This window comes from Protobothrops mucrosquamatus, unplaced genomic scaffold, assembly GCF_001527695.2.
Source record: "Protobothrops mucrosquamatus isolate PMUCROS unplaced genomic scaffold, P.Mucros_1.0 scaffold1150, whole genome shotgun sequence".
NCBI lineage: Eukaryota > Metazoa > Chordata > Lepidosauria > Squamata > Viperidae > Protobothrops > Protobothrops mucrosquamatus.
The window spans coordinates 242,073-261,871 of NW_015387365.1; the positions used below are offsets into that span (position 1 = coordinate 242,073).

A 19,799-nucleotide genomic window follows, 5' to 3' on the forward strand; every position below is an offset into this window, starting at 1 on the left:
TCTTCTTGATGGCTCTGGCTTCAACTTTCTGATGGTTCCACATCTGCATATGTATAAGACCAGCTACTGCCCTGGGCAAGGAGATGAGGCCAGGTTTGGTTTCTGCTTTTCAAAAAAATGCTTTTAAAAATCCTTTTGGTGAACAATATTTTTTTCCTGCCTTTTTAATATTTCCTTCTCTGGGTTAACTTCCCACAGTTGCAACTGATTGTCATGTGCCACCATGGCCCATTAGCACTCATTGGTATTGGAACAAGCCATTGCACAAATCAAACTCCATCTTGTTGCAAGTGCTCAATTTCATGTAGGCCAAATACCCAACTTCACCTTGACTCTGAAATCCATCTGCTCTCTAGATTAGCAGCTGGAGAAATAATCATGTTTTTCCCCTTCTGATGCATACACAAAAAAATCTAGTACTAAATGGACAGGGCAACTGCTGTTCCTTGCAATTATCACAAGAACAGTAATTTGTAGGTATCCCCTGTGGATTTCTACTCAGAAAAATCTTCCAAGATAAAACTTGCTCTAAATTCTCCCATTGGTGGCATGTCATGTCACCTTATCTTGTCTTGCAAAGAGTCTACTTCTGGATTTGATGAGACTCAGCTGGCTTTAGTTTCCTCTTTGGTCAAAGCTCAGACACATATAAGGGGAAGGATGGTTGATATCAATTTGCCACAAAGCCATCCAGGTAGGTTGGACTGTCTCTATTGTGCTAAAGGTGAAATTTCAAGTGCTACCTGAAGTATAGCTTCTGCAGAAACCTTGATCTCTGATCTTGGAAGGAAGATGAGAAGAATGACTGGACTGCCTCTCCTCCAGCTGCTGCTGCTCTTTTGGCTCCTGCCTCCAACTTCTGCAAAGAGGATGAAAACCGTATGTTTGTTGAGAAGGTCTTTGTATATTATGGAGGATTATTACAGGCCTGGTGATCTCATTATTGGTGGGAACCTGCCCCTGGAAACCTCTGTTTATTCCGTAGGTGTAGACTTTATTATAGACCCATCCCAGGATCATTTACCAACTATGTAAGTTATGTAGATAACTCTTTCCTTTCTTTTGGATTCAGGGATTGCTTTTAGAAGTAGTGGTCCTCATGATGTTTGCAATGCCCTAGTGTAGTTCAAACCTTTGTCCCTTTTTCAATAAAGAACCAAAGCCATAGAATAAGCTAGAATTCTTAATCTTTCTAAAATACTTCATTATGAAATGATAAACAACATAAAAAATGAGGAAGTCTAACTCAACAGAAACTATGCTGGTCTAGTAAAGAAGTTGACTTATAATGTCGATTTGGATAGACATTTGTGGCACAGAAAACTCAAAGAACAGCTCAGTCTGTGTGGGATTCTGTGGAAACAAAATAAAACAAAATTCACTTTTTGAATCAGCAGTGGTCATGAATAAAAAGCCTTCACTAAGTCTCTGCTTCATTGGATCCCTTTATTGAGCAAAGCTGTCCATACCTGAAGAAACTTCTCCAAGAGAAATCCAAATTGATTAGAGCAGCAACTGGAAGAATTACAGCCATTAGAGCAAAGTGAAGGAGGGAGGGACAACAGAAGAGTATAAAATGATATCGAATATGGACAGACAGGCTTTTGTCCCTTCTCACAAAGTCATCCAATTTTAACTCTTTAAAAAACTCAAACCCAATGAAACAGGGGAATCCTCCTCCATCCTTCCAAGCAAAGCAACCTCCACCTGTAATGTCCTTCAATGCTTTTCTCACTACAGACTCATGTCCAAGAACTACCAGCAATTCCTGGCCTTGGTGTTTGCAGTCAGAGAGGTCAACAAGGACCTGGTTCTCCTTCCCAACATCACCCTTGGCTTCCACATCTATGACAATCGCAGGATTGAGAGGAGGATTTCTTTACTCAGCCTCTCCCTGCTCTCCAAACGAGGCCAAGTGGTTCCAGGTTATAAATGTAACAGGCGAGACACTCTGCTCTCTGTCATTGGAGGTCTCAACTCCAAATCTTCAAGGTTGATGGCCTCCATCTTCAGCATCTTCAAGGTCCCACAGGTAAGGGGGTCCCTCCAAATATGGACTAGACAAACAACATAAACACACATAGAAGCCAACGATAAAATCAAATGTATTTGGGGAGACATAGCAAGAGAACCTGATTTAGTGAATGGCATGCTGTATTTTATGCGTCAAGATATGTTTTTATATAACCCGAAAGAGAAAGTTGATGAGATCATTCTGAAGTTCTCTATGACCCAAGAGGAATTCTTTCCTATTGTATTCTTCCCAAAAAATGTATCCACCTTTTGGTGCACATTATTTTCTGTATGATGGTTTGATGGTTTGTTCCATCAGCTTCTCACTTGTCACAACCAGACAAAATATGTAACTGGTGGCTCTTCCTAAGAATGGAAGGAGGTTAAACTTGCCTTATTGGAGGGACAACAAAACACACAATTGTGACCCAAAAAGGCAACATTAATCTTTACTTTACCTTTTAAAAAAGATTCTCATTTCCTCCAGCTGGGTGTTGGCTTTGAGTTCTCTCTTGGAGGCAGAACAGTTTATCCTTCCTTTTTCCGGATTAATCCCAATGAATTTTCTCAGTATGTGGGCTTAGTCCAGCTGCTCCTGGATTTCCAGTGGAATTGGGTTGGGCTTCTGGCCCCACAAAGTGACAATGGAGAACGTTTCATCTCAACTCTGACACCAATGCTCAAGGAGAAGGAGATCTGCCTGGCCTTCACTGCAATGTACAAATACAATATTCTTACTAGTACATGGTTGGAATTACTTCATACTTTCAAAACCTGGTCCAAAGCTGAGGTGATTGTTCTCTTTGGAGACTCCCGTAGTGTTACAGATATAGTGTTGTCAATGGATGCTCATGAAAGAAATACAAAGACATCATTTTGCAAAGTTTGGATCTTAACTTCCCATTGGAAAGTAAGTGTGATGGGATTGCGAAGCGTATCAATGTGTATAAAACCCTTCCATGGGTCTCTGCATTTTAGGGACCATACTGGTGATGCCTTGGAATTCAGCCATTTCCTGCTGTCTTTAGACCCTTATAACCCACAAGGGGATTTATTTCTCCCTCTATGGTGGGGAATGGTCTTTGACTGCAAGATTCACCAACCAGGCAGAATCCCTCAAAAGGGGAAAAAACAATGTGGAGGAAAGGAGAATTTACAGAATCTGCCAAATTACATTTTTGAAACAAGCATGACAGGTGAAAGTTACAACATCTACAATGCCATTCATGCTCTGGGACACGCATTACATGCAATGTTTGGATCCAGAGCCCGACCAACCATGATGAGGCTTGGAAAGAGGATCTCAAATGTCCAGTCATGGCAGGTAATTTTCAGGACTTTTTATCCAATCTATAGATTCTTAGAAAGGAAACTCCCCATATGAATTTTTAGAATTGATGATTAAATGTCCATATGCTACCATATGAATACATAGCATTATAAATTAAATCAGCAATTATTGAAAAAATTTAATATGAGTTAAATATAATGTTTGGATGAGAAAAGATAGAGGGAAGAAAAGAGAAGTAAACCAAACCAGTTTTCTATAAGATCCATAGAGGAAATACCTTCTTGTAAAATCTAGATATATCTTCAGAGGTTTCTTGAGTTTCAAGGAGTGACCATTCCAGAGAGGACATGTCAACGCAGAGCAAAGTAACAATCTGGGTATGGTTGTTGAAGATATTCAAGAGGTCAATTAAAGTCCTACTAAATCAAACCCCAATGAAAGATGGGAGTTGCTCCTCCAAACCCCCTCCTCCTCCCAAAGCAAGTCAAACTCTGCCACCACACACAGCACACAGTAATTTTTTTCTTACTATAGTTCCACATATAATAGTTCTCAGCAATTCCTGGCCTTGATGTTTGCAGTCACAGAGGTCAACTAGGATTTGATTCTCTTCCCCAACATCACCCTTGGCTTCCACATCTATCACAATCACAAGATTGAAATGAACAATTCCTTAATCAGTCTCTCTCTTTTCTCCACATAGGGCCAAATAGTTCCCGGTTTTAAATGTTCAAGCGTCAGTTGAGATCCCTTATATGCTCAACCACCTCAATTTCCTTTGGTATGTGGCCTGTATCCAATTGATAAAATGACAATTAATTTTACCCTTGGTTTGTGTTTCTATGGCTTAGCATCCTTTGTCACCCCACTCCCATTTTTGCACCACTCAGGTGATTGTATGAAAACAGTCACTTGTCAACCTCAGCACACACAGCAGGACTCACATGGTCCTAATGGGGTCCTGATATGATATTCAATAGACTTTTGTGCCTCAAAAGCTAAATAGAATTGAATAGAATTCTTTATTGGCACATCTCTAGTGATTTATGAAAGATATGGGTGCTAGTAGGTCAGCAGAAGTTTTCAAGCAAGAAGGAGTTATCTTGTCTGGATCTGGTGCTTTTCCAGGCTTTTGTCTGTGAAATAGACCTTGCACATTATTTTCTGTAATCACCAGAGGTGGGGGGCCGAAAGGGATGGGATCAGGCTTGGCTGTTGTTGGACTTCTCTGCACAGAGAAGTGACAAACCGAGAAAGGTGCTTCCTTCCACAAGGTCACATGTGGGCAGAGTTGGTTCCTGCATTCTTCTTTGACAGTCTTTGACTATGAGCTAGAGAAGGTCGGTGGAATTTGTGATAGAAATTATTTCATCATTCCTAAAATACATTTGTCATTTACAAGACCTGGAGCCAAAGACAACATTTAAAAATGCATACGGCCAAGTATTACGGGAGCCAAAGCCTGCTATGAAATAGAGAGTGTGGAATTATAATACTTATATGTAGGATCATTCTGGTAAAAGTAGAGTTGAAGAAGCCATGATAAAATGCCCAGTGATAAAGAGAAACTTTTATAGTGCTGGGGAAGGAGTTAATTTTTTTGTTGCTACTCCTGATTGGCCAGATCTCCACCAATGGAACTCCTCTAGTTTTGCAGACCTGCATCCAAGTCATAAGATGACGGCTAAGAAAGAATTATTGAAACCATATATGTGTCTTTCAGCCAAATTGTTCAATTTCCAGAGGTCTATTTTCTTTCAGATTCTTCACTATTTAAAGGAAGTAAAATTTAACAACAGTGCTGGAGATGAAGTCTCATTCTCAGAAAGTGGCCTTGGTTCTCCTCGTTTTGATCTTCTCAACTGGGTTTTCCTCCCCAATCAATCTTTTGTCCCCACGAAAGTTGGGAGAATAGATCCCGGGGCTCCCCCTGGCCATGATTTCACCATTAACTCTGATGTCATTGTCTGGGCTACTAAGGTGAGCTGAAAGAAAATATTGTAAGTTCAAAGACAGATTCATTCTTCCCTGCAGATGTAGAAAACTTGAAAAATGCTCAGTTGAGTCAGAAAATATGGCAGCGATTTGGTGAAAAACCTGCTTTGCATGCGGCACATTGTGTCAATCCATAAATGTTCGGATTAGGAAGAACTACTGCTTCAAACTCAGGATGCAGTTAGAAGATGCAGCAATGACATCCTCAGGACTCTTTGTTTGAGAAATGTTATAGCTTAATGTCACAAGTCTTCTTTTGCAGGTCAAGGTCCCAGTTTCTTTTTTTTTTAGTTTTTATTTTTCCTTTTTTCCATTATACAATAAAAATAAAACTGAAAAAATACATTTTTCCCTTAACAAAACTGTGTTATACATGTCATGTATATTATTTACAATTTATTTACATCAGTAATCATGTCTTTTTCTTTCTTTGTTCTAGCCAATCATAACATTTGTTCCATATTTCATAAAATTCTGTTGCCTCCTTGTCTTTTAATTCTAGCGTAAGTTTATTCATCTCCGCACATTCAAGAATTTTATATATACAGTAATCATATCGTTTGTAGGTATGTTTTCACCCTTCCAACACTGAGCATATACTATACGGGCTGCTGTCAATATATGTATAATGATGTGCTAGAGTTGCTTTTTGATCTTTAAATTTATTATACCCAGAAGAAATAGTTCAGGTTTGAATTCAATTTGCACCTTAGTTATCTCCTGTATCCAGTTCCTATCCGTTCCCAATAGCTCTTTGCTTTAGGGCACAGCCACCACATGTGATAGAATGTTCCTTCCTTATTTTTACATTTCCAGCATTCCGGATTCATATTTTTATACATTTTGGCCAATCTCGCTGGTGTTAAATGCCATCTATAGAACATTTTGTATTGATTTTCCCTATATGCAGTTGACAGTGTCAGTTTGCAATTTATGTTCCATAGCCTTTCCCATTCTTCCAGATTTATATTTCGGCCCACATTTCTCACCCATGCGATCATTGGCCCGTTCACTATTTCTTCCTCCAGATCTACAAGGTCCCAGTTTCAATCTCCAGCATCCACTGGTGAATTGGCAGTGCCACTGGTCTGAATCCCCAGGAGCTGCTCCTGGTTTCTGGTAGAGAGGGTTGAACCATTTCATTTGATAACATTCTGCACATAGGAATAGGAGTGGTAAAAGGAATTCATGAAGCATGTTCATCTCAAGTATTTCTCTTTTCTATTTCAGAAGATCCCCTTTGCCAGGTGTGGCATGAAGAGGTGCCAGGCAGGAGAAAGGAAAAGAGTTCCAGAGGGCAAGCCGGTTTGCTGCTACCAATGTGATGCTTGTCCAGATAGGACTATTTCTAATCATACAGGTAGAGGAGACTTCAAACATAGATCTTCCAGGATCCAGGGATCCAGTCAAGACATAAAAATATTTTTCATTATTTTTATAATTTTTGATAAGATTGGCAGGTACTCACAGGCATCCTTCCTGATCCTCAGAGACCAGTCAGAGAAAGAAGAGATCCAGGTATAATATAGTGGGTACCTTGCTCAATAGTAGTAATTGTGAGAGGGACCTCGGAATCCTAGTGGACAATCCACTTAAATATGAGCCAGCCGTGTGCTGCAGCTGCCAAAAAGGCCAACACAGTGCTAGGCTGCATTAACAGAGGGATAGAATCAAGATCACATGAAGTGTTAATACCACTTTACAAGGCCTTGGTAAGGCCACACTTGGAATACTGCATCCAGTTTTGGTCACCGCGATGTAAAAAAGATGTTGACACTCTAGAAAGAGTACAGAGAAGAGCAACAAAGATGATTAGGGGACTGGAGGCTAAAGCATATAAGGAACGATTGCTGGAATTGGGTATGTCTAGTTCAGTGGTTCTCAACCTGTGGGTCGGGACCTCATTTGGGGTCGATCGACCATTTCATGGGGGTCGCTAAGCAAGGCTGTCCGCCATTTTTTTGTCCATTTTTTTCCCCCGCCATTTTTTCCCCTTTTCCGGCGGGTGCCTTACCTCCCTTGGGCTGGGCCAGCTGGTGGTCGGCCTGCTCCGTCTCTGCCGCTTGCCAGCTACGCCTCGGCTGGCGCAGGGGGCGGAACCACGCATGCGCGGCGCTCCCGGGCAGGGAAATTCCTTGACTTATGACTGCTTGGGTAGTCCTCGACTTACGACCGGTTGGGGTCGCAGCATTAAAAATGTTGAGAACCACTGGTCTAGTTTAATGAAGAGAAGGAAGAGGGGGGACATGATAGCAGTGTTCCAATATCTCAGGGGCTGCCACAAAGAAGAGGGAGTCAAGCTATTCTCCAAAGCCCCTGAAGGCAGGACAAGAAGCAATGGATGGAAACTAAGCAAGGAGAGAAGCAACCTAGAACTAAGGAGAAACTTCCTGACAGTTAGAACAATTAACCAGTGGAACAACCTGCCTCCAGAAGCGGTGAATGCTCCAACACTGGAGGTTTTTAAGAAGAGACTGGACAGCCATTTGTCCGAAATGGTATAGGGTTTCCTACCTGAGCAGGGGGTTGGACTCGATGACTTCCAAGGTCCCTTCCAACTTTATTATTATTATTATTATTATTATTATTATTATTATTATTATTATTATTATTATTATTATTATTATTATTATTATTATTATTATTTTTTATTATTATTATTATTATTATTATTATTATTATTATTATTATTATTATTATTATTATTATTACTCTTAGATTTGACCAGAGAGAAGCAAAAAGTTCTAAACCAGCAGATTTGAAGTACAAAAGAGAGAATTAAGGCAGGGAGAACCAACAGATAATAGACATGCAAACAAAACAGCAGCATTCTCACCTCACTGATCTGTCAGTCTTCTTTGGGTTCCAGTATAAAATGGGGGGAAAACAAGTGACAATTTCAAACTGAAAGCCACATTAATCATGATAGGGTTTCCCTGAAATTCTTAGATAAAGACTCTTTTTTTATAAGGATTTTATTAGTTTTTCTCTTACATACATGTGTTAAATTTTCAACCAGCATGCTGTCTGGATTCAAAAACACTAATACATAATCAATTCCTAATCCTTGGTTCTTTCCTCTAGCCATTTGTAGAATAACTCCCAGATTTGGGTAGTATTTTGTTTTTTCTTTATCTTTCAATCTCATAGTTAATCTGTCCATCTCTGCGCATTCCAATATTTGTTTAATTACTTCTTCCTCTGGTGGTACTGCTTCATTTTTCCAATATTGCGCGAAGACTATTCTTGCTGCTGTTATGACGTGTAAAGCCAAATATAAACTTTGTTTATTAGTCTTTTCTGGCATCATACCTAGTAGAAAAAGTTCAGGTTTAAATTCCACATGTTCTCCCAACATTTTTTCTAACCAAACATGTATCTTTTTTCCAATAAGCCTTTGCTTTACCACATGTCCACCAAATATGATAATACGTGCCTGAGTTATGTTTACATTTCCAACATCTATCTGACATACTTTTAAACATTTTTGCTAATCTTGCTGGTGGCAAGTGCCATCTATAAAACATTTTATATAAATTTTCTTTATACGAAGGTGACATTGTCAATTTATAGTTTCTCTCCCATAATTTTTGCCATTTTTCTAGTTCTATGTTATAATCAAAGTTTTCCGCCCACCTTATCATTGTTTCTTTAACTTGTTCACTTTCCATCTCCAAAATTAACAAAAAATTATACTTTTCCTTAATTAATTTCTCATCAGAAGTTAACAATATCTTATCAAATACAGTTTGTTCTGTATAAAACCCTTACAATTTCACGTCTTTTTCCTATTTTGCATCACGACAGGTTGATCCCCTGATTTTCCAGTTCTTGTCTCGATCTTAAAGTCCCATCAGTATTTAGAATATCTCTATATGCCCATATTTTTTCAAAATCTACCAAGTTTGGATGTAAAAAGGCTTCCATCATTGATAGCCACCCTGGAATTTTTACATGCAGGTTAGATCCTACCTAGTGGCGATGAGGGTGGCGAGGTCTAATTACTACTCCACCCTCATTGCGTCATCAGATAATTGCCCGGCCACCCTCTTCAGGGTGACCCGCTCTCTCCTTCAGTTGAGGGGGGGGAGGATCCCCTGGAGGGGAGGGCTGAGGACTTTGCCCAATATCTGTATGACAAAGTAGCTCGGATTTGAGAAGGCCTTGACTCTGACTGGGTGGCCCCGGGGGAGGAGACGGGAGCAGATCTTGAGACTGTTATATGGGAGGAGTTTGACTCTGTGGCTCCCGAGAACGTGGACAGGATCCTGGGGAGGCTGAATGCAACCACATGTTTACTGGATCCGTGCCCCTCCTGGCTAGTTCTGGCTGCCCGGGAGGGTACACGAGCCTGGCTCCAGGGAATTATAAATGCTTCTCTACGGGAGGGTGTCTTCCCCGTAGCCTTGAAGGAGGCGGTGGTGAGACCCCTCCTTAAGAAGCCTTCCCTGGACCCAGATGTATTAGCTAATTATCGCCCGGTCTCCAACCTTCGCTTTGTGGCGAAGGTTGTTGAGAGTGTGGTTGCGCAGCAATTCCCCTGGCGCCTGGAGGAAACAGTCTATCTGGACCCGCTCCAGTTGGGCTTCAGGCCGGGATACAGCATGGAAACGGCATTGGTCACACTGGTGAATGATCTCTGGAGGGCCCGGGACAGGGGTTATTCCTCTGTCCTAGTTCTTTTGGACCTCTCAGCTGCTTTTGATACTGTGGACCACGGTATCATGCTGCGGCGCCTGGTGGAGTTGGGAGTGGGAGGCACCGTTATGCGGTGGTTCTCCTCCTTCCTCATCGACCGTACGCAGTCTGTATTGGCGGGGGGACAGAGGTCGACCCCAAGGCCCCTAACTTGTGGGGTGCCACAAGGGTCGGTCCTCTCCCCCCTACTGTTCAATATTTATGTGAAGCCGCTGGGTGAGATCATCCGTGGCTTTGGGGTGGATTTCCATCAGTACGCTGATGATACTCAGCTGTACATTTCCACCCCAGGCNCAACCCTTCCAAGACTGAGTGGCTGTGGTTGCCGGCCTCCCGGCATAGTCAGCTGACTCCGTCGCTGACTATAGGGGGCGAAACTTTGGCTCCCTCGGAGAGGGTACGCAATCTGGGTGTCCTCCTGGATCCACGGCTGACACTAGAAGACCAGTTGACGGCCGTGGCCAGGGGGGCGTTTTACCGGGTACGCCTGGTTTACCAGTTGCGGCCTTTTCTGGACTGGGACGCCTTGCGCACAGTCACCCATGCTCTTGTCACCTCCCGCCTGGACTACTGTAATGCTCTCTACATGGGGCTCCCCTTGAGGAGCATTCGGAGGCTCCAGTTAGTCCAGAATGCAGCCGCGCGGGCGGTGATGGGAGTGACTCATCGCTCCCATGTAACGCCGCTGTTGCGCGAGCTGCACTGGCTGCCGGTGGCCTTCCGGGTGCGCTTCAAGGTGTTGATTATCATCTTTAAAGCGCTCCATGGCATCGGACCTGGTTATCTCCGAGAAAAGGCCAATAATTAATATTCTATTTTAATTACATTTTAAATTTAGTATTTTTGTATTATGTACTTGTTTTAAATGGCTGTAAGCCGCCCTGAGTCCGTTTGGAGAAGGGCGGGGTAGAAATTTAAACAAACAAACAAACAAACATATATTTTAGTTTTAATTTTTTCCCATACTGTTAACAAAGCATGTCTTATATAGTGATTTTGGAAATACTTATGAATGTTATTTTTCCCATACCACAAAAAAGCGTGCCACCCCAATTGTAAATCATGTTCCTCCAAATATAACAACCTTTTGTTTCTAAGAGTTATCCATTCCTTCACCCATGTTAATACAGATGCTTGATAATACAAAGCCCACTCAGGTAACCCAAAACCTCCATTTTCCTTAGCATCTTGTAGTGTTTTCATCTTTATTCTAGCTTTCTTTCCTTGCCAAACAAACTTCAAAATTAATGAATTTAAATCTTGAAAGAAGTTTTATTGGAATTGTTTGAAATAAAAATAAAATATTCGGCAATATATTTATTTTGACTGTAGCAATTCTTCCTAGCATTGACAATTGCAAATTCTTCCACTTTCCCAAATCTAATTTTATTTGTTTCAGAAGCCTTATATAGTTATCTTCTTTTATTATGGAGCATTTGGCCAATAGATATATACCCAAATATTTAACCTTTTTCACTATCTGTACCTCTATTGTTTCTGACATTCTTTTTTTTTGCTTATCTGTAAGATTCTTAACTATTACCTTAGGTAGTAGTAGTAGTAGTAGTAGTAGTAGTAGTAGTAGTAGTAGTAGTAGTAGTAGTAATAATAATAATAATAATAATAATAATAATAATAATAATAATAATAATAATAATAATAATAATAATAATAATAAAGTTGGAAGGGACCTTGGAGGTCATCGAGTCCCGCTCAGGCAGGAAACCGTACACCATTTCGGATAGATGGCTGTCCAGTCTCTTCTTAAAAACTTCCAGTGTTGGAGCATTCACCGCTTCTGGAGGCAGGTTGTTCCGTTGGTTAATTGTTCTAACTGTCAGGAAGTTTCTCCTTAGTTCTAGGTTGCTTCTCTCCTTGATTAGTTTCCATCCATTGCTTCTTGTCCTGCCCTCAGGTGCTTTGGAGAATAGCTTGACTCCCTCTTCTTTGTGGCAGCCCCTGAGATATTGGAACACTGCTATCATGTCCCCCCTCGTCCTTCTCTTCATTAAACTAGACATACCCAATTCCAGCAACCTTTCCTCATATGTTTTAGCCTCCAGTCCCCTAATAATCTTTGTTGCTCTTCTCTGTACTCTTTCTAGAGTCTCAGCATCTTTTTTACATCGTGGTGACCAAAACTGGATGCAGTATTCCAAGTGTGGCCTTACCAAGGCATTGTACCAAGGCAGTTTTTTCTCTATTTATTTTTAATCCCGCCATTTCTCCATACTGTTCTATCTTTCCCCACAATTTAGTAATCATCTCCAGAGGTTCTTCCAAAATAAATACTAAATCATCAGCAAATGCTTGTAATTTATATATTTCACCTTTTATCCCCAGCCCTTTAATTTCTATATCTTGTCTAATATTTCTGTTTAAGACTTCCAAAGTGAAGATGAATAACAGGGGGGATAATGGGCATCCTTGCCTTGTGCCTTTTTTTATCTCAAAGCTCTCAGTACAATCTCCATTCACCATCACTTTGGCTGTCTGTTTATTGTATATTGTTTTTATCATGTTTATGAAATTCTGTCCAAAATCCATTATTTGTAGTTGCTGAATCATAAATTGCCAAGAGACATTATCAAATGCCTTTTGGGCATCTAAGAATATTAGTGCCAATTGTTTCCCTGGATATAACTCATAATATTCTAATACGTCTATTATCACTCTTAAATTGTTTTTAAGCTGTCTCTTTGGTAAGATGCCATTTTGATCTGGATGTATAAATTCAGCTAAGTATTTTTTCAGTCTCTCAGCCATTATTGAAGTAAAAATTTTATAATCCACATTGAGCAGTGAAATCGGTCTGTAGTTGTTGATCTGGATCAAATCGGAATCTTCTTTGGGTATTAGAGTAATATTTGCTTCCATCCATGTAAATGGGAGTCTAGCTTCTAATAAAAGTCCATTACAAACATCTTTCAGCGGTTCACTTAGTGTCTCTTGGAGACTCTTATATAACTCCGCCGGAAGCCCATCTGGACCCGGTGTTTCCCCATTTTTTTGTCTTTTTATGGCCTTTGATATTTTCGTCATTGTGACTCATCTAGCATAGTTGTGAATGTCTCTGAAATTTTTGGAAGATTATTTTCTTCCAGATATTTTACAATTCTCTCTCTTGAGGTTTCCTCCTTATCATACAGTTCCTTATACTATTCTTTGATTATCTTTTTTATTTCTTCATTTTTATATTGCAGATGACCTTTCCCATCTAATAGTTTATGTATTGTTTTCTTCTTCTCTTTCTGTTTTTTAAGTTTATAAGCTAACCATCTTCCTGGTTTATTGGCATTTTCAAAAAAGTTCTGTTTTGCTCTCTTTATCTGCCCTGCCACTTTTTCTGAGTCCAACAGATTTAATTTATGAAAGACTCTTGATTTCAGATGCAGCTCACTGTGAACCCTGCCCAGAAGACCAATATCCCAACAAGGACAACGATCAATGCATTGCCAAGAAAATCCACTTCCTTGCCTATCAAGAGACCCTGGGATACAGTTTAGTTTCACTCATACTTTTTCTCTGTATGACCACGTCTGCAGTCCTGGTGATTTTCTATAAACATCATGACACACCAATCGTCAAGGCCAACAACCGAGATCTCACCTACATCCTCTTGATCTCCCTCCTGCTCTGCTTCCTCTGCTCCTTCTTCTTCATTGGTCAACCAAGGAAGATCACCTGTCTTTTACAACAATCTGCCTTTGCCATTCTCTTTTCCCTTGCAGTTTCTACTGTCTTGGCAAAGACTGTCATTGTGGTTCTGGCCTTCATGGCCACCAAGCCAGGGAACAAGTCAAGAAAATTGTTAGGAAAACCACTCACCAACTCCATTGTCTTGGGCTGTCCACTCATCCAAGCACTTCTTTGTGCCACTTGGCTGGTGATCTCTCCCCCAGTTCCCAGCTTGGACTTCCACTCCTTGTTTGGAGAGATTATCCTGGAATGTAAGGAAGGCTCAGCTTTAATGTTTTACACTGTTCTTGTCTACCTAGGGTTTTTGGCCCTTGTCAGTTTCACAGTGGCATTTCTGGCTAGAAAATTACCTGACAGTTTTAATGAAGCCAAGTTCATTACTTTTAGCATGCTGGTCTTTTGCAGCGTTTGGATCAGCTTCCTCCCCACCTACCTCAGCACCAAAGGGAAGTCCATGGTAGCCGTGGAGATCTTCTCCATCTTGGCCTCTGGAGGTGCTCTTTTGGCTTGTATTTTTTCCCCCAAATGTTACATTATTCTACTGAGACCTGATCTGAATTGTAGAGAAAACATGATAAGAAACAAGAATCTCTAACTAATGCAGGGATAGGCCACATTTATATTTGTCTTTGCGGCATGTTTGGAATATGGTGACTTTTTAAAAATGTCCTTTTTCTTTTTTGAAATGAATTTTTATTAAAAGTTTTACAAAGAACATAAAAACTAACACTTTCCATTTTGGGGGGGAATTTATAAATATGAGCCCATCTCTTCATTTGTAGAGGTATGTCTCTCACTATCCTTTTGGAGGTGAGTACTTAGTGGCTAATAAATCTTGTAGTGAGCCCTAATTATTTGCTTTGGGTAGTGCATTTTGATTCCATGCTTTGTAGAGTACAACAAAATCTAAGAAGTCATATGATGACATTTTAGCTACCCCATGGTATAACCACCCATAAGGGCCAAATGTTTGCTGAAACAACCATAGAGGAAGGAGGATAGCCTGCAGTGTGGTGGAATCCACTCCCAAACTTTGCATTTCAGACAAATAGAATACTGGACTAAAACAAAAGGCTCTCAGAACCTGCTGAGAGAGGAAGAAGGACAAGGGTGGACACACTACCTCCATCTTGCTTCTGTCAAATGTCATCATGTAATAGGGTTAGTGCTGTCTCCATACCCTACCCCTGGCCTTAATGCCAATAAAGTGAGTTTCTTTTCAAGAATCTTTGCAACTGTTGTCTGACCACCTTATCTATACTCTTTACAGGAAAGAGAAGATTGGAGAAAGGGCAATAACTATCCAAACAATTGTGTCTAGCAATGGCCTTTGGAGGACCAGGCACTTCACTGTCTCCTCCAAGGCTAGAGGGATTATCTCATCTTGTAAAGAGGGTACACCATTGCATGGACCTAATTGCAGGTTACCTCCCAGATTGCCTTAACCATTCATGAGGGATCTGAATCTAATAAAGAGATAGTTAAACTCACAGTTCATAGGATTTTGTTCACTTCACCAGGAATCACAAGCTCAAACTCAGTCTAGATAACTGCATAAGATAAAACCTTAAGTATTTCACTTTGACCTCCCCAGTCAAAATCCAACTCTAAGCACATCTGAATGACTTTATCAATAAGGACAGAGAAATAATGGCATTTTGCCACTCTTATCACCATGATGTAGTTCTGTATATCAGGTTTTAGCATTTGTGATCAGATTTGCCCTTTGTTCCCACAATGATGCTTTAAATCTGCCTTTTAGTACTTCATCTCCTGAAGTTCCTCAGAAAATCAAGCTGCACCCCAGAATCAATGCAGACGGAGAAGAAAAATTACATCCAAGGCCTGTCTAATACTCCTACTCCAGGCTTCTACCAGTCAAGATTTTTCTTAATTTTCCCACTATATCCTCAGGGGAACTCCAAGCTTCCTCTGTAACCCAGTTGGGTTCATAGGTCCACTGGGTGGAGCCAATGTTATATACTCTACCTTCCCACATAACACCAACAAGCTGGAAGATAATCAGAGAGCAATCTATCCACAGCAAAAGATTGGTAATAAGATCCACCAATACCAGATCACATCACAATTGTCCTGACACAGAAATTGTATCTAATATCTGACCAATGGTATGCACCAGGCCCTCTTAATTTTAAGATAACTTCATGATTACCAGAGAGATCAGAATCTCCTGAGCTACCCCAGACTCAACGTTGCCTGGTGGCAAATTAAAGGCCCTGAGATATTCATTGCCAGCCCTTCAATGGAATCCAGCACCTCAAGCAGAAAGCAGTGAAATAATAGCTATCTCATCTGTTCTCTAATGCCCAACTTCAGCCAGAGATTCTCACATCCAGTTATCTGATAAACAATACCTCTGAGAGCCTTCAATAATATTGATGGTGATGTGCCATCAAGTCATTGTCAACTGTAGGAACAACACAGATAGACCATCTCCATGATGATCTGCTCGTAACTTCATTCTTAAGGTCTTCTAACACAGAGCTTTTCAACTGGTGGTACGCGTGCCACCAGTGGTACTTTGGCACCTGGTTGGTGGTACATGACCATCCTAGACAAGTGTAGCAGGGGAGGGGAATGAGCTGAAGTGGCGGCAGCACTGCACAAGCCTGAGGGAGAGACAGCTGGAGCTGCAAGGCTGTCGGGACTGGGCAGAAGCCCAGGATGGCTGCAACACAGCTACAGCTGATCAGCACTTCTGCAGGGCTATGGGGGCTGGACAGAAGCCCAGGATCAGCACGCTTCTACAGGGTTGCAGAGACGAGACAGAAGCCCCAGGATCAGCACTTCCAGTGCACACGGAAAAGAAAAGGAGCGGGGGGGGGGAGAGGAGAGGCTATAAAAAGAGAAGGTTTTGGTGGGAGAGGGAGAAAAAAAAGACAACGAGGGGAAGAGAAGGGGACTGCAAAAGAGAGATGGAGAAGCGCAGCCTTGAAAGTAATCAGCTGGAGGTGCATGGAAGAGAAAAGGGGGAGAGAGGAGAGGCTATAAAAGAAGGGAAGAGAAGATATAAAAGAAAAGAAGAGAAGAAAGGATATAAAAGAAGGAGGGAGAGAAAGGATATAAAAGAAGGGGGAGAAAAGAGAGGATATAAAAGGGGGGAGAGGAGAGAATATAAAAGAAGGGAATACAAGAGAGGATATAAAAGAAGGGAGAAGAGAGGATATAAGAAGGGGAAGAGAAGAAAGGATATAAAAGGAGGGAGAGAAAGGATATAAAAGAAGGAGGGAGAGAAGAGAGGATATAAAAGAGAGGAGAGGATATAAAAGAACGGAAGAGAAGAGAGGATATAAAACAAGGGAGAAGAGAAGAAGATATAAGAAGGGGAAGAAAAGAGAGAATATAAAAGAAGGAGGGGAGAGAAGAGGATATAAAAGGGGAGAAAGAAGAGAGAATATTAAAAAGGGAAAGAAGAGAGGATATAAAAGAAGGGGGAGAGAAGAGAGGATATAAAAGAGGGAGTAGAGAAGAGACGATATAAAAGGAGGAATGAATCTGGTTTTTCCATTACTTTGTTTGTCAGAAGGTTGCAAAAGGGGATCACATGATCCTGGGACATTGTGACCATCATAAACATGAATCAGTTACCAAGCATCCAAATGTAGATTGACCCTAGGGATGCTGCAAGGATCATAAGTGTGAAAAATGGTCATAAGTCATTTTTTTCAGTGCTATTGTAACTTTGAACAGTCACTAAGCGAACTGTTGTAAGTCGAGGACTACCTGTACTTTATCACTTTTTTCCTTCTTTTTTGGTCATCAAGTTTTTGACACCTTGCTAGGCTACTGGTGGTACTCGAATATTGCCATATCCTAAAAGTGGTACAATTGGTGAAAAGGTTGAAAAAACCTGTTCTAACAGTATGCCCATTTCACAGTAACTGAGTCGATCTGTCTTGTTCCTGGTTATCCTCTTCTTCTCCATTCTTCCACCTTTAGAGTTTTCTCTAGAGATCTGATGCGTCACATAATGTGTTCAAAGTAGGATAGGTCCTCACCCACAAATAGCCAACTGTTTTAACCCATCCAGACAAAACACCAGCCCTGGCTTGAGGGTTGAGAGTGGGTTGGGCAACACAGAAGACAAGAAGTCTTCAGCAGAGTCTCAATCAAGCCACTAGCTCTACTGCTTCCCCCAACACCTTTCTGATCACTCCCTAGCCAATTCACAGCCACCAGTCTCATCATGTTCAACTGCCAGGGAAATCATAACTGCAACAAACTACCATTTTTGGCATCCCAAGCTCACTGCCCACCCGTTGTGAGGATTCTGCTTCTAGTAATTTATTTATCAGATTCATTCATTGATCAGATTAATATAGCCCCTATCTCAGACATGCTCTCGATAGAACACTGAAAATGTTTTCAGGGCTTTCATAAATGTCTGTAGGTTCAGAGGCAATCCCACCTTGGGGAGAATGTTGTTCCAAAAGGTGGGGTCCATGGCAGAAAAGGCCTGCCTCCTGGGTCCCATCAGATGGAACTCTTTAGCAGACGAGACTTGGAACAAGTCTGCTAGGCTTGATGGGACAGGTAAATGTAACTAGGGAGAGGAACTCCCTCAGATGACCTGAGCCTATCTGTGTAGGGCATTAATGCCAATGCTTCTGTATTGGTACTAGTGGAAGCTTCTGGATGTTCTTCAATGGCAAGTGCATTATAATAGTCCATTTGGGAGGTAATTAGGGCATGAATAATTCAGGAATGAATACAGCTGGCATAGAAAAGTGCTGCAAAGGCCCACCAAGCCACAACTGCCACCTATTCTTTGGGGAATAGTTGTGAATCCAGAAGGATTTCTGGTGAAGATGACTGACTGACGAAAAGCTCATGGAGGGCTCCTTGGGGTTCCCTGAAGGGGTTTTCTCGGGACTGTCATTTTTCAACTTACTAACAGAAGGAGACAGCATTCTTTTAGCTTTTATGACTCTCTTGGGTTAGGGAGAGTCCTAGAATCACCCAGTGGTGGGATTCAAATATGTGATCAACCGGTTCTCTGTGTGGATGCCGCTTCCGGAAGTCCATTCTGGGCCTGGGTAACAAAAAATTAGCTACCGGTTCTGCCAAACTGGTGCGAACTGGCTGAATCCCGCCACTGGAATCACCCCACAAGATCCCTCATACAGCAATGATCTGCACAGTAGCTTCAGGAGTTGTGCTTTGAAGTATGTGGTGAGCTGTTCAACTGTTCAACAATCACTTCTTTGTTGAAAAAAACAGCTGTTTTGGAATTTATTTTTCAGATGAACAATAAATTGTTCCTTTCATTTCTTAATCACTTTTAGGGATTATTATCTTTATTAAGTTAAGGAGGCTCTCTTTAGTCACAGCTTGTTATTTCTTTTTTGAGGATCTGGGGACTTTATTATTGTTAAACAAAAAGGAAGAAGCCTGCTGAAGCAAAGTAAAATAAGTCAGTATGGAGTATCTTTCTTTTAACTTTGATGGAGAAAAAAAGAGTAATTTTTTTGGTTTTATCTAACTATTTTTAAGTAATTTGTAGCTTGGCTTGCTTTGCTGTGGGTAGCTAAAACATTCCAATTTTTATGAATTCTCATTGGCCAACAATTCTTAAGTGATTATAAACAATCTACTCTTTGTCCACAAGAGAGAGTTAAGAAGATGGAGCATGGATTTGAGCAAATTAGTAGAGATGTGTTTGAAAAATACTTAAATAAAACCCTTCACTTTATAGATCAATTATGTTCTAAGGATGTTATAAAAACGACTCAAACTTCTTCAGAGATGCAATTATGTGTAGAGTGTTACCAACCACTGACACAATTTCACAGGTTGTTGACAATGCAAAGGACCCAATTGCAATTTTGGAATTCAAATCTGACACCAATATTTATTATGATGATGGTTTAAATATAAACCTCCCAGCACAATTGAAAGAAGAGTTCCAAGAAAATCTATAACTTTCAAGAGAACAAGTTTGGGACTTTTTCTTCATGGGTGCTACAAAGTGGAGAATTTCTTGAGAAAAAGAGAAGTCTTATCCAAATAACTGAGACTTCCTGCCTCGTCTTGCCATCCTTGAGGTGGCACCATGGTCCTCAATATCATTCTCTTTAACAAA

General features: G+C 40.9%; 1 protein-coding gene across 1 annotated transcript; it reads left to right on the forward strand.

Annotated features, from left to right (window-relative positions):
- Positions 1 to 1,744: 1,744 nt before the first annotated feature.
- Positions 1,745 to 14,291, forward strand: LOC107291599 (vomeronasal type-2 receptor 26-like). The gene is made up of 4 exons (XM_015820618.1): positions 1,745 to 2,032; positions 2,585 to 2,803; positions 3,280 to 3,337; positions 13,387 to 14,291. Exons 1-4 carry the CDS (start codon positions 1,745 to 1,747, stop codon positions 14,289 to 14,291), a joined length of 1,470 nt encoding a protein of 489 aa, XP_015676104.1.
- Positions 14,292 to 19,799: the final 5,508 nt, after the last annotated feature.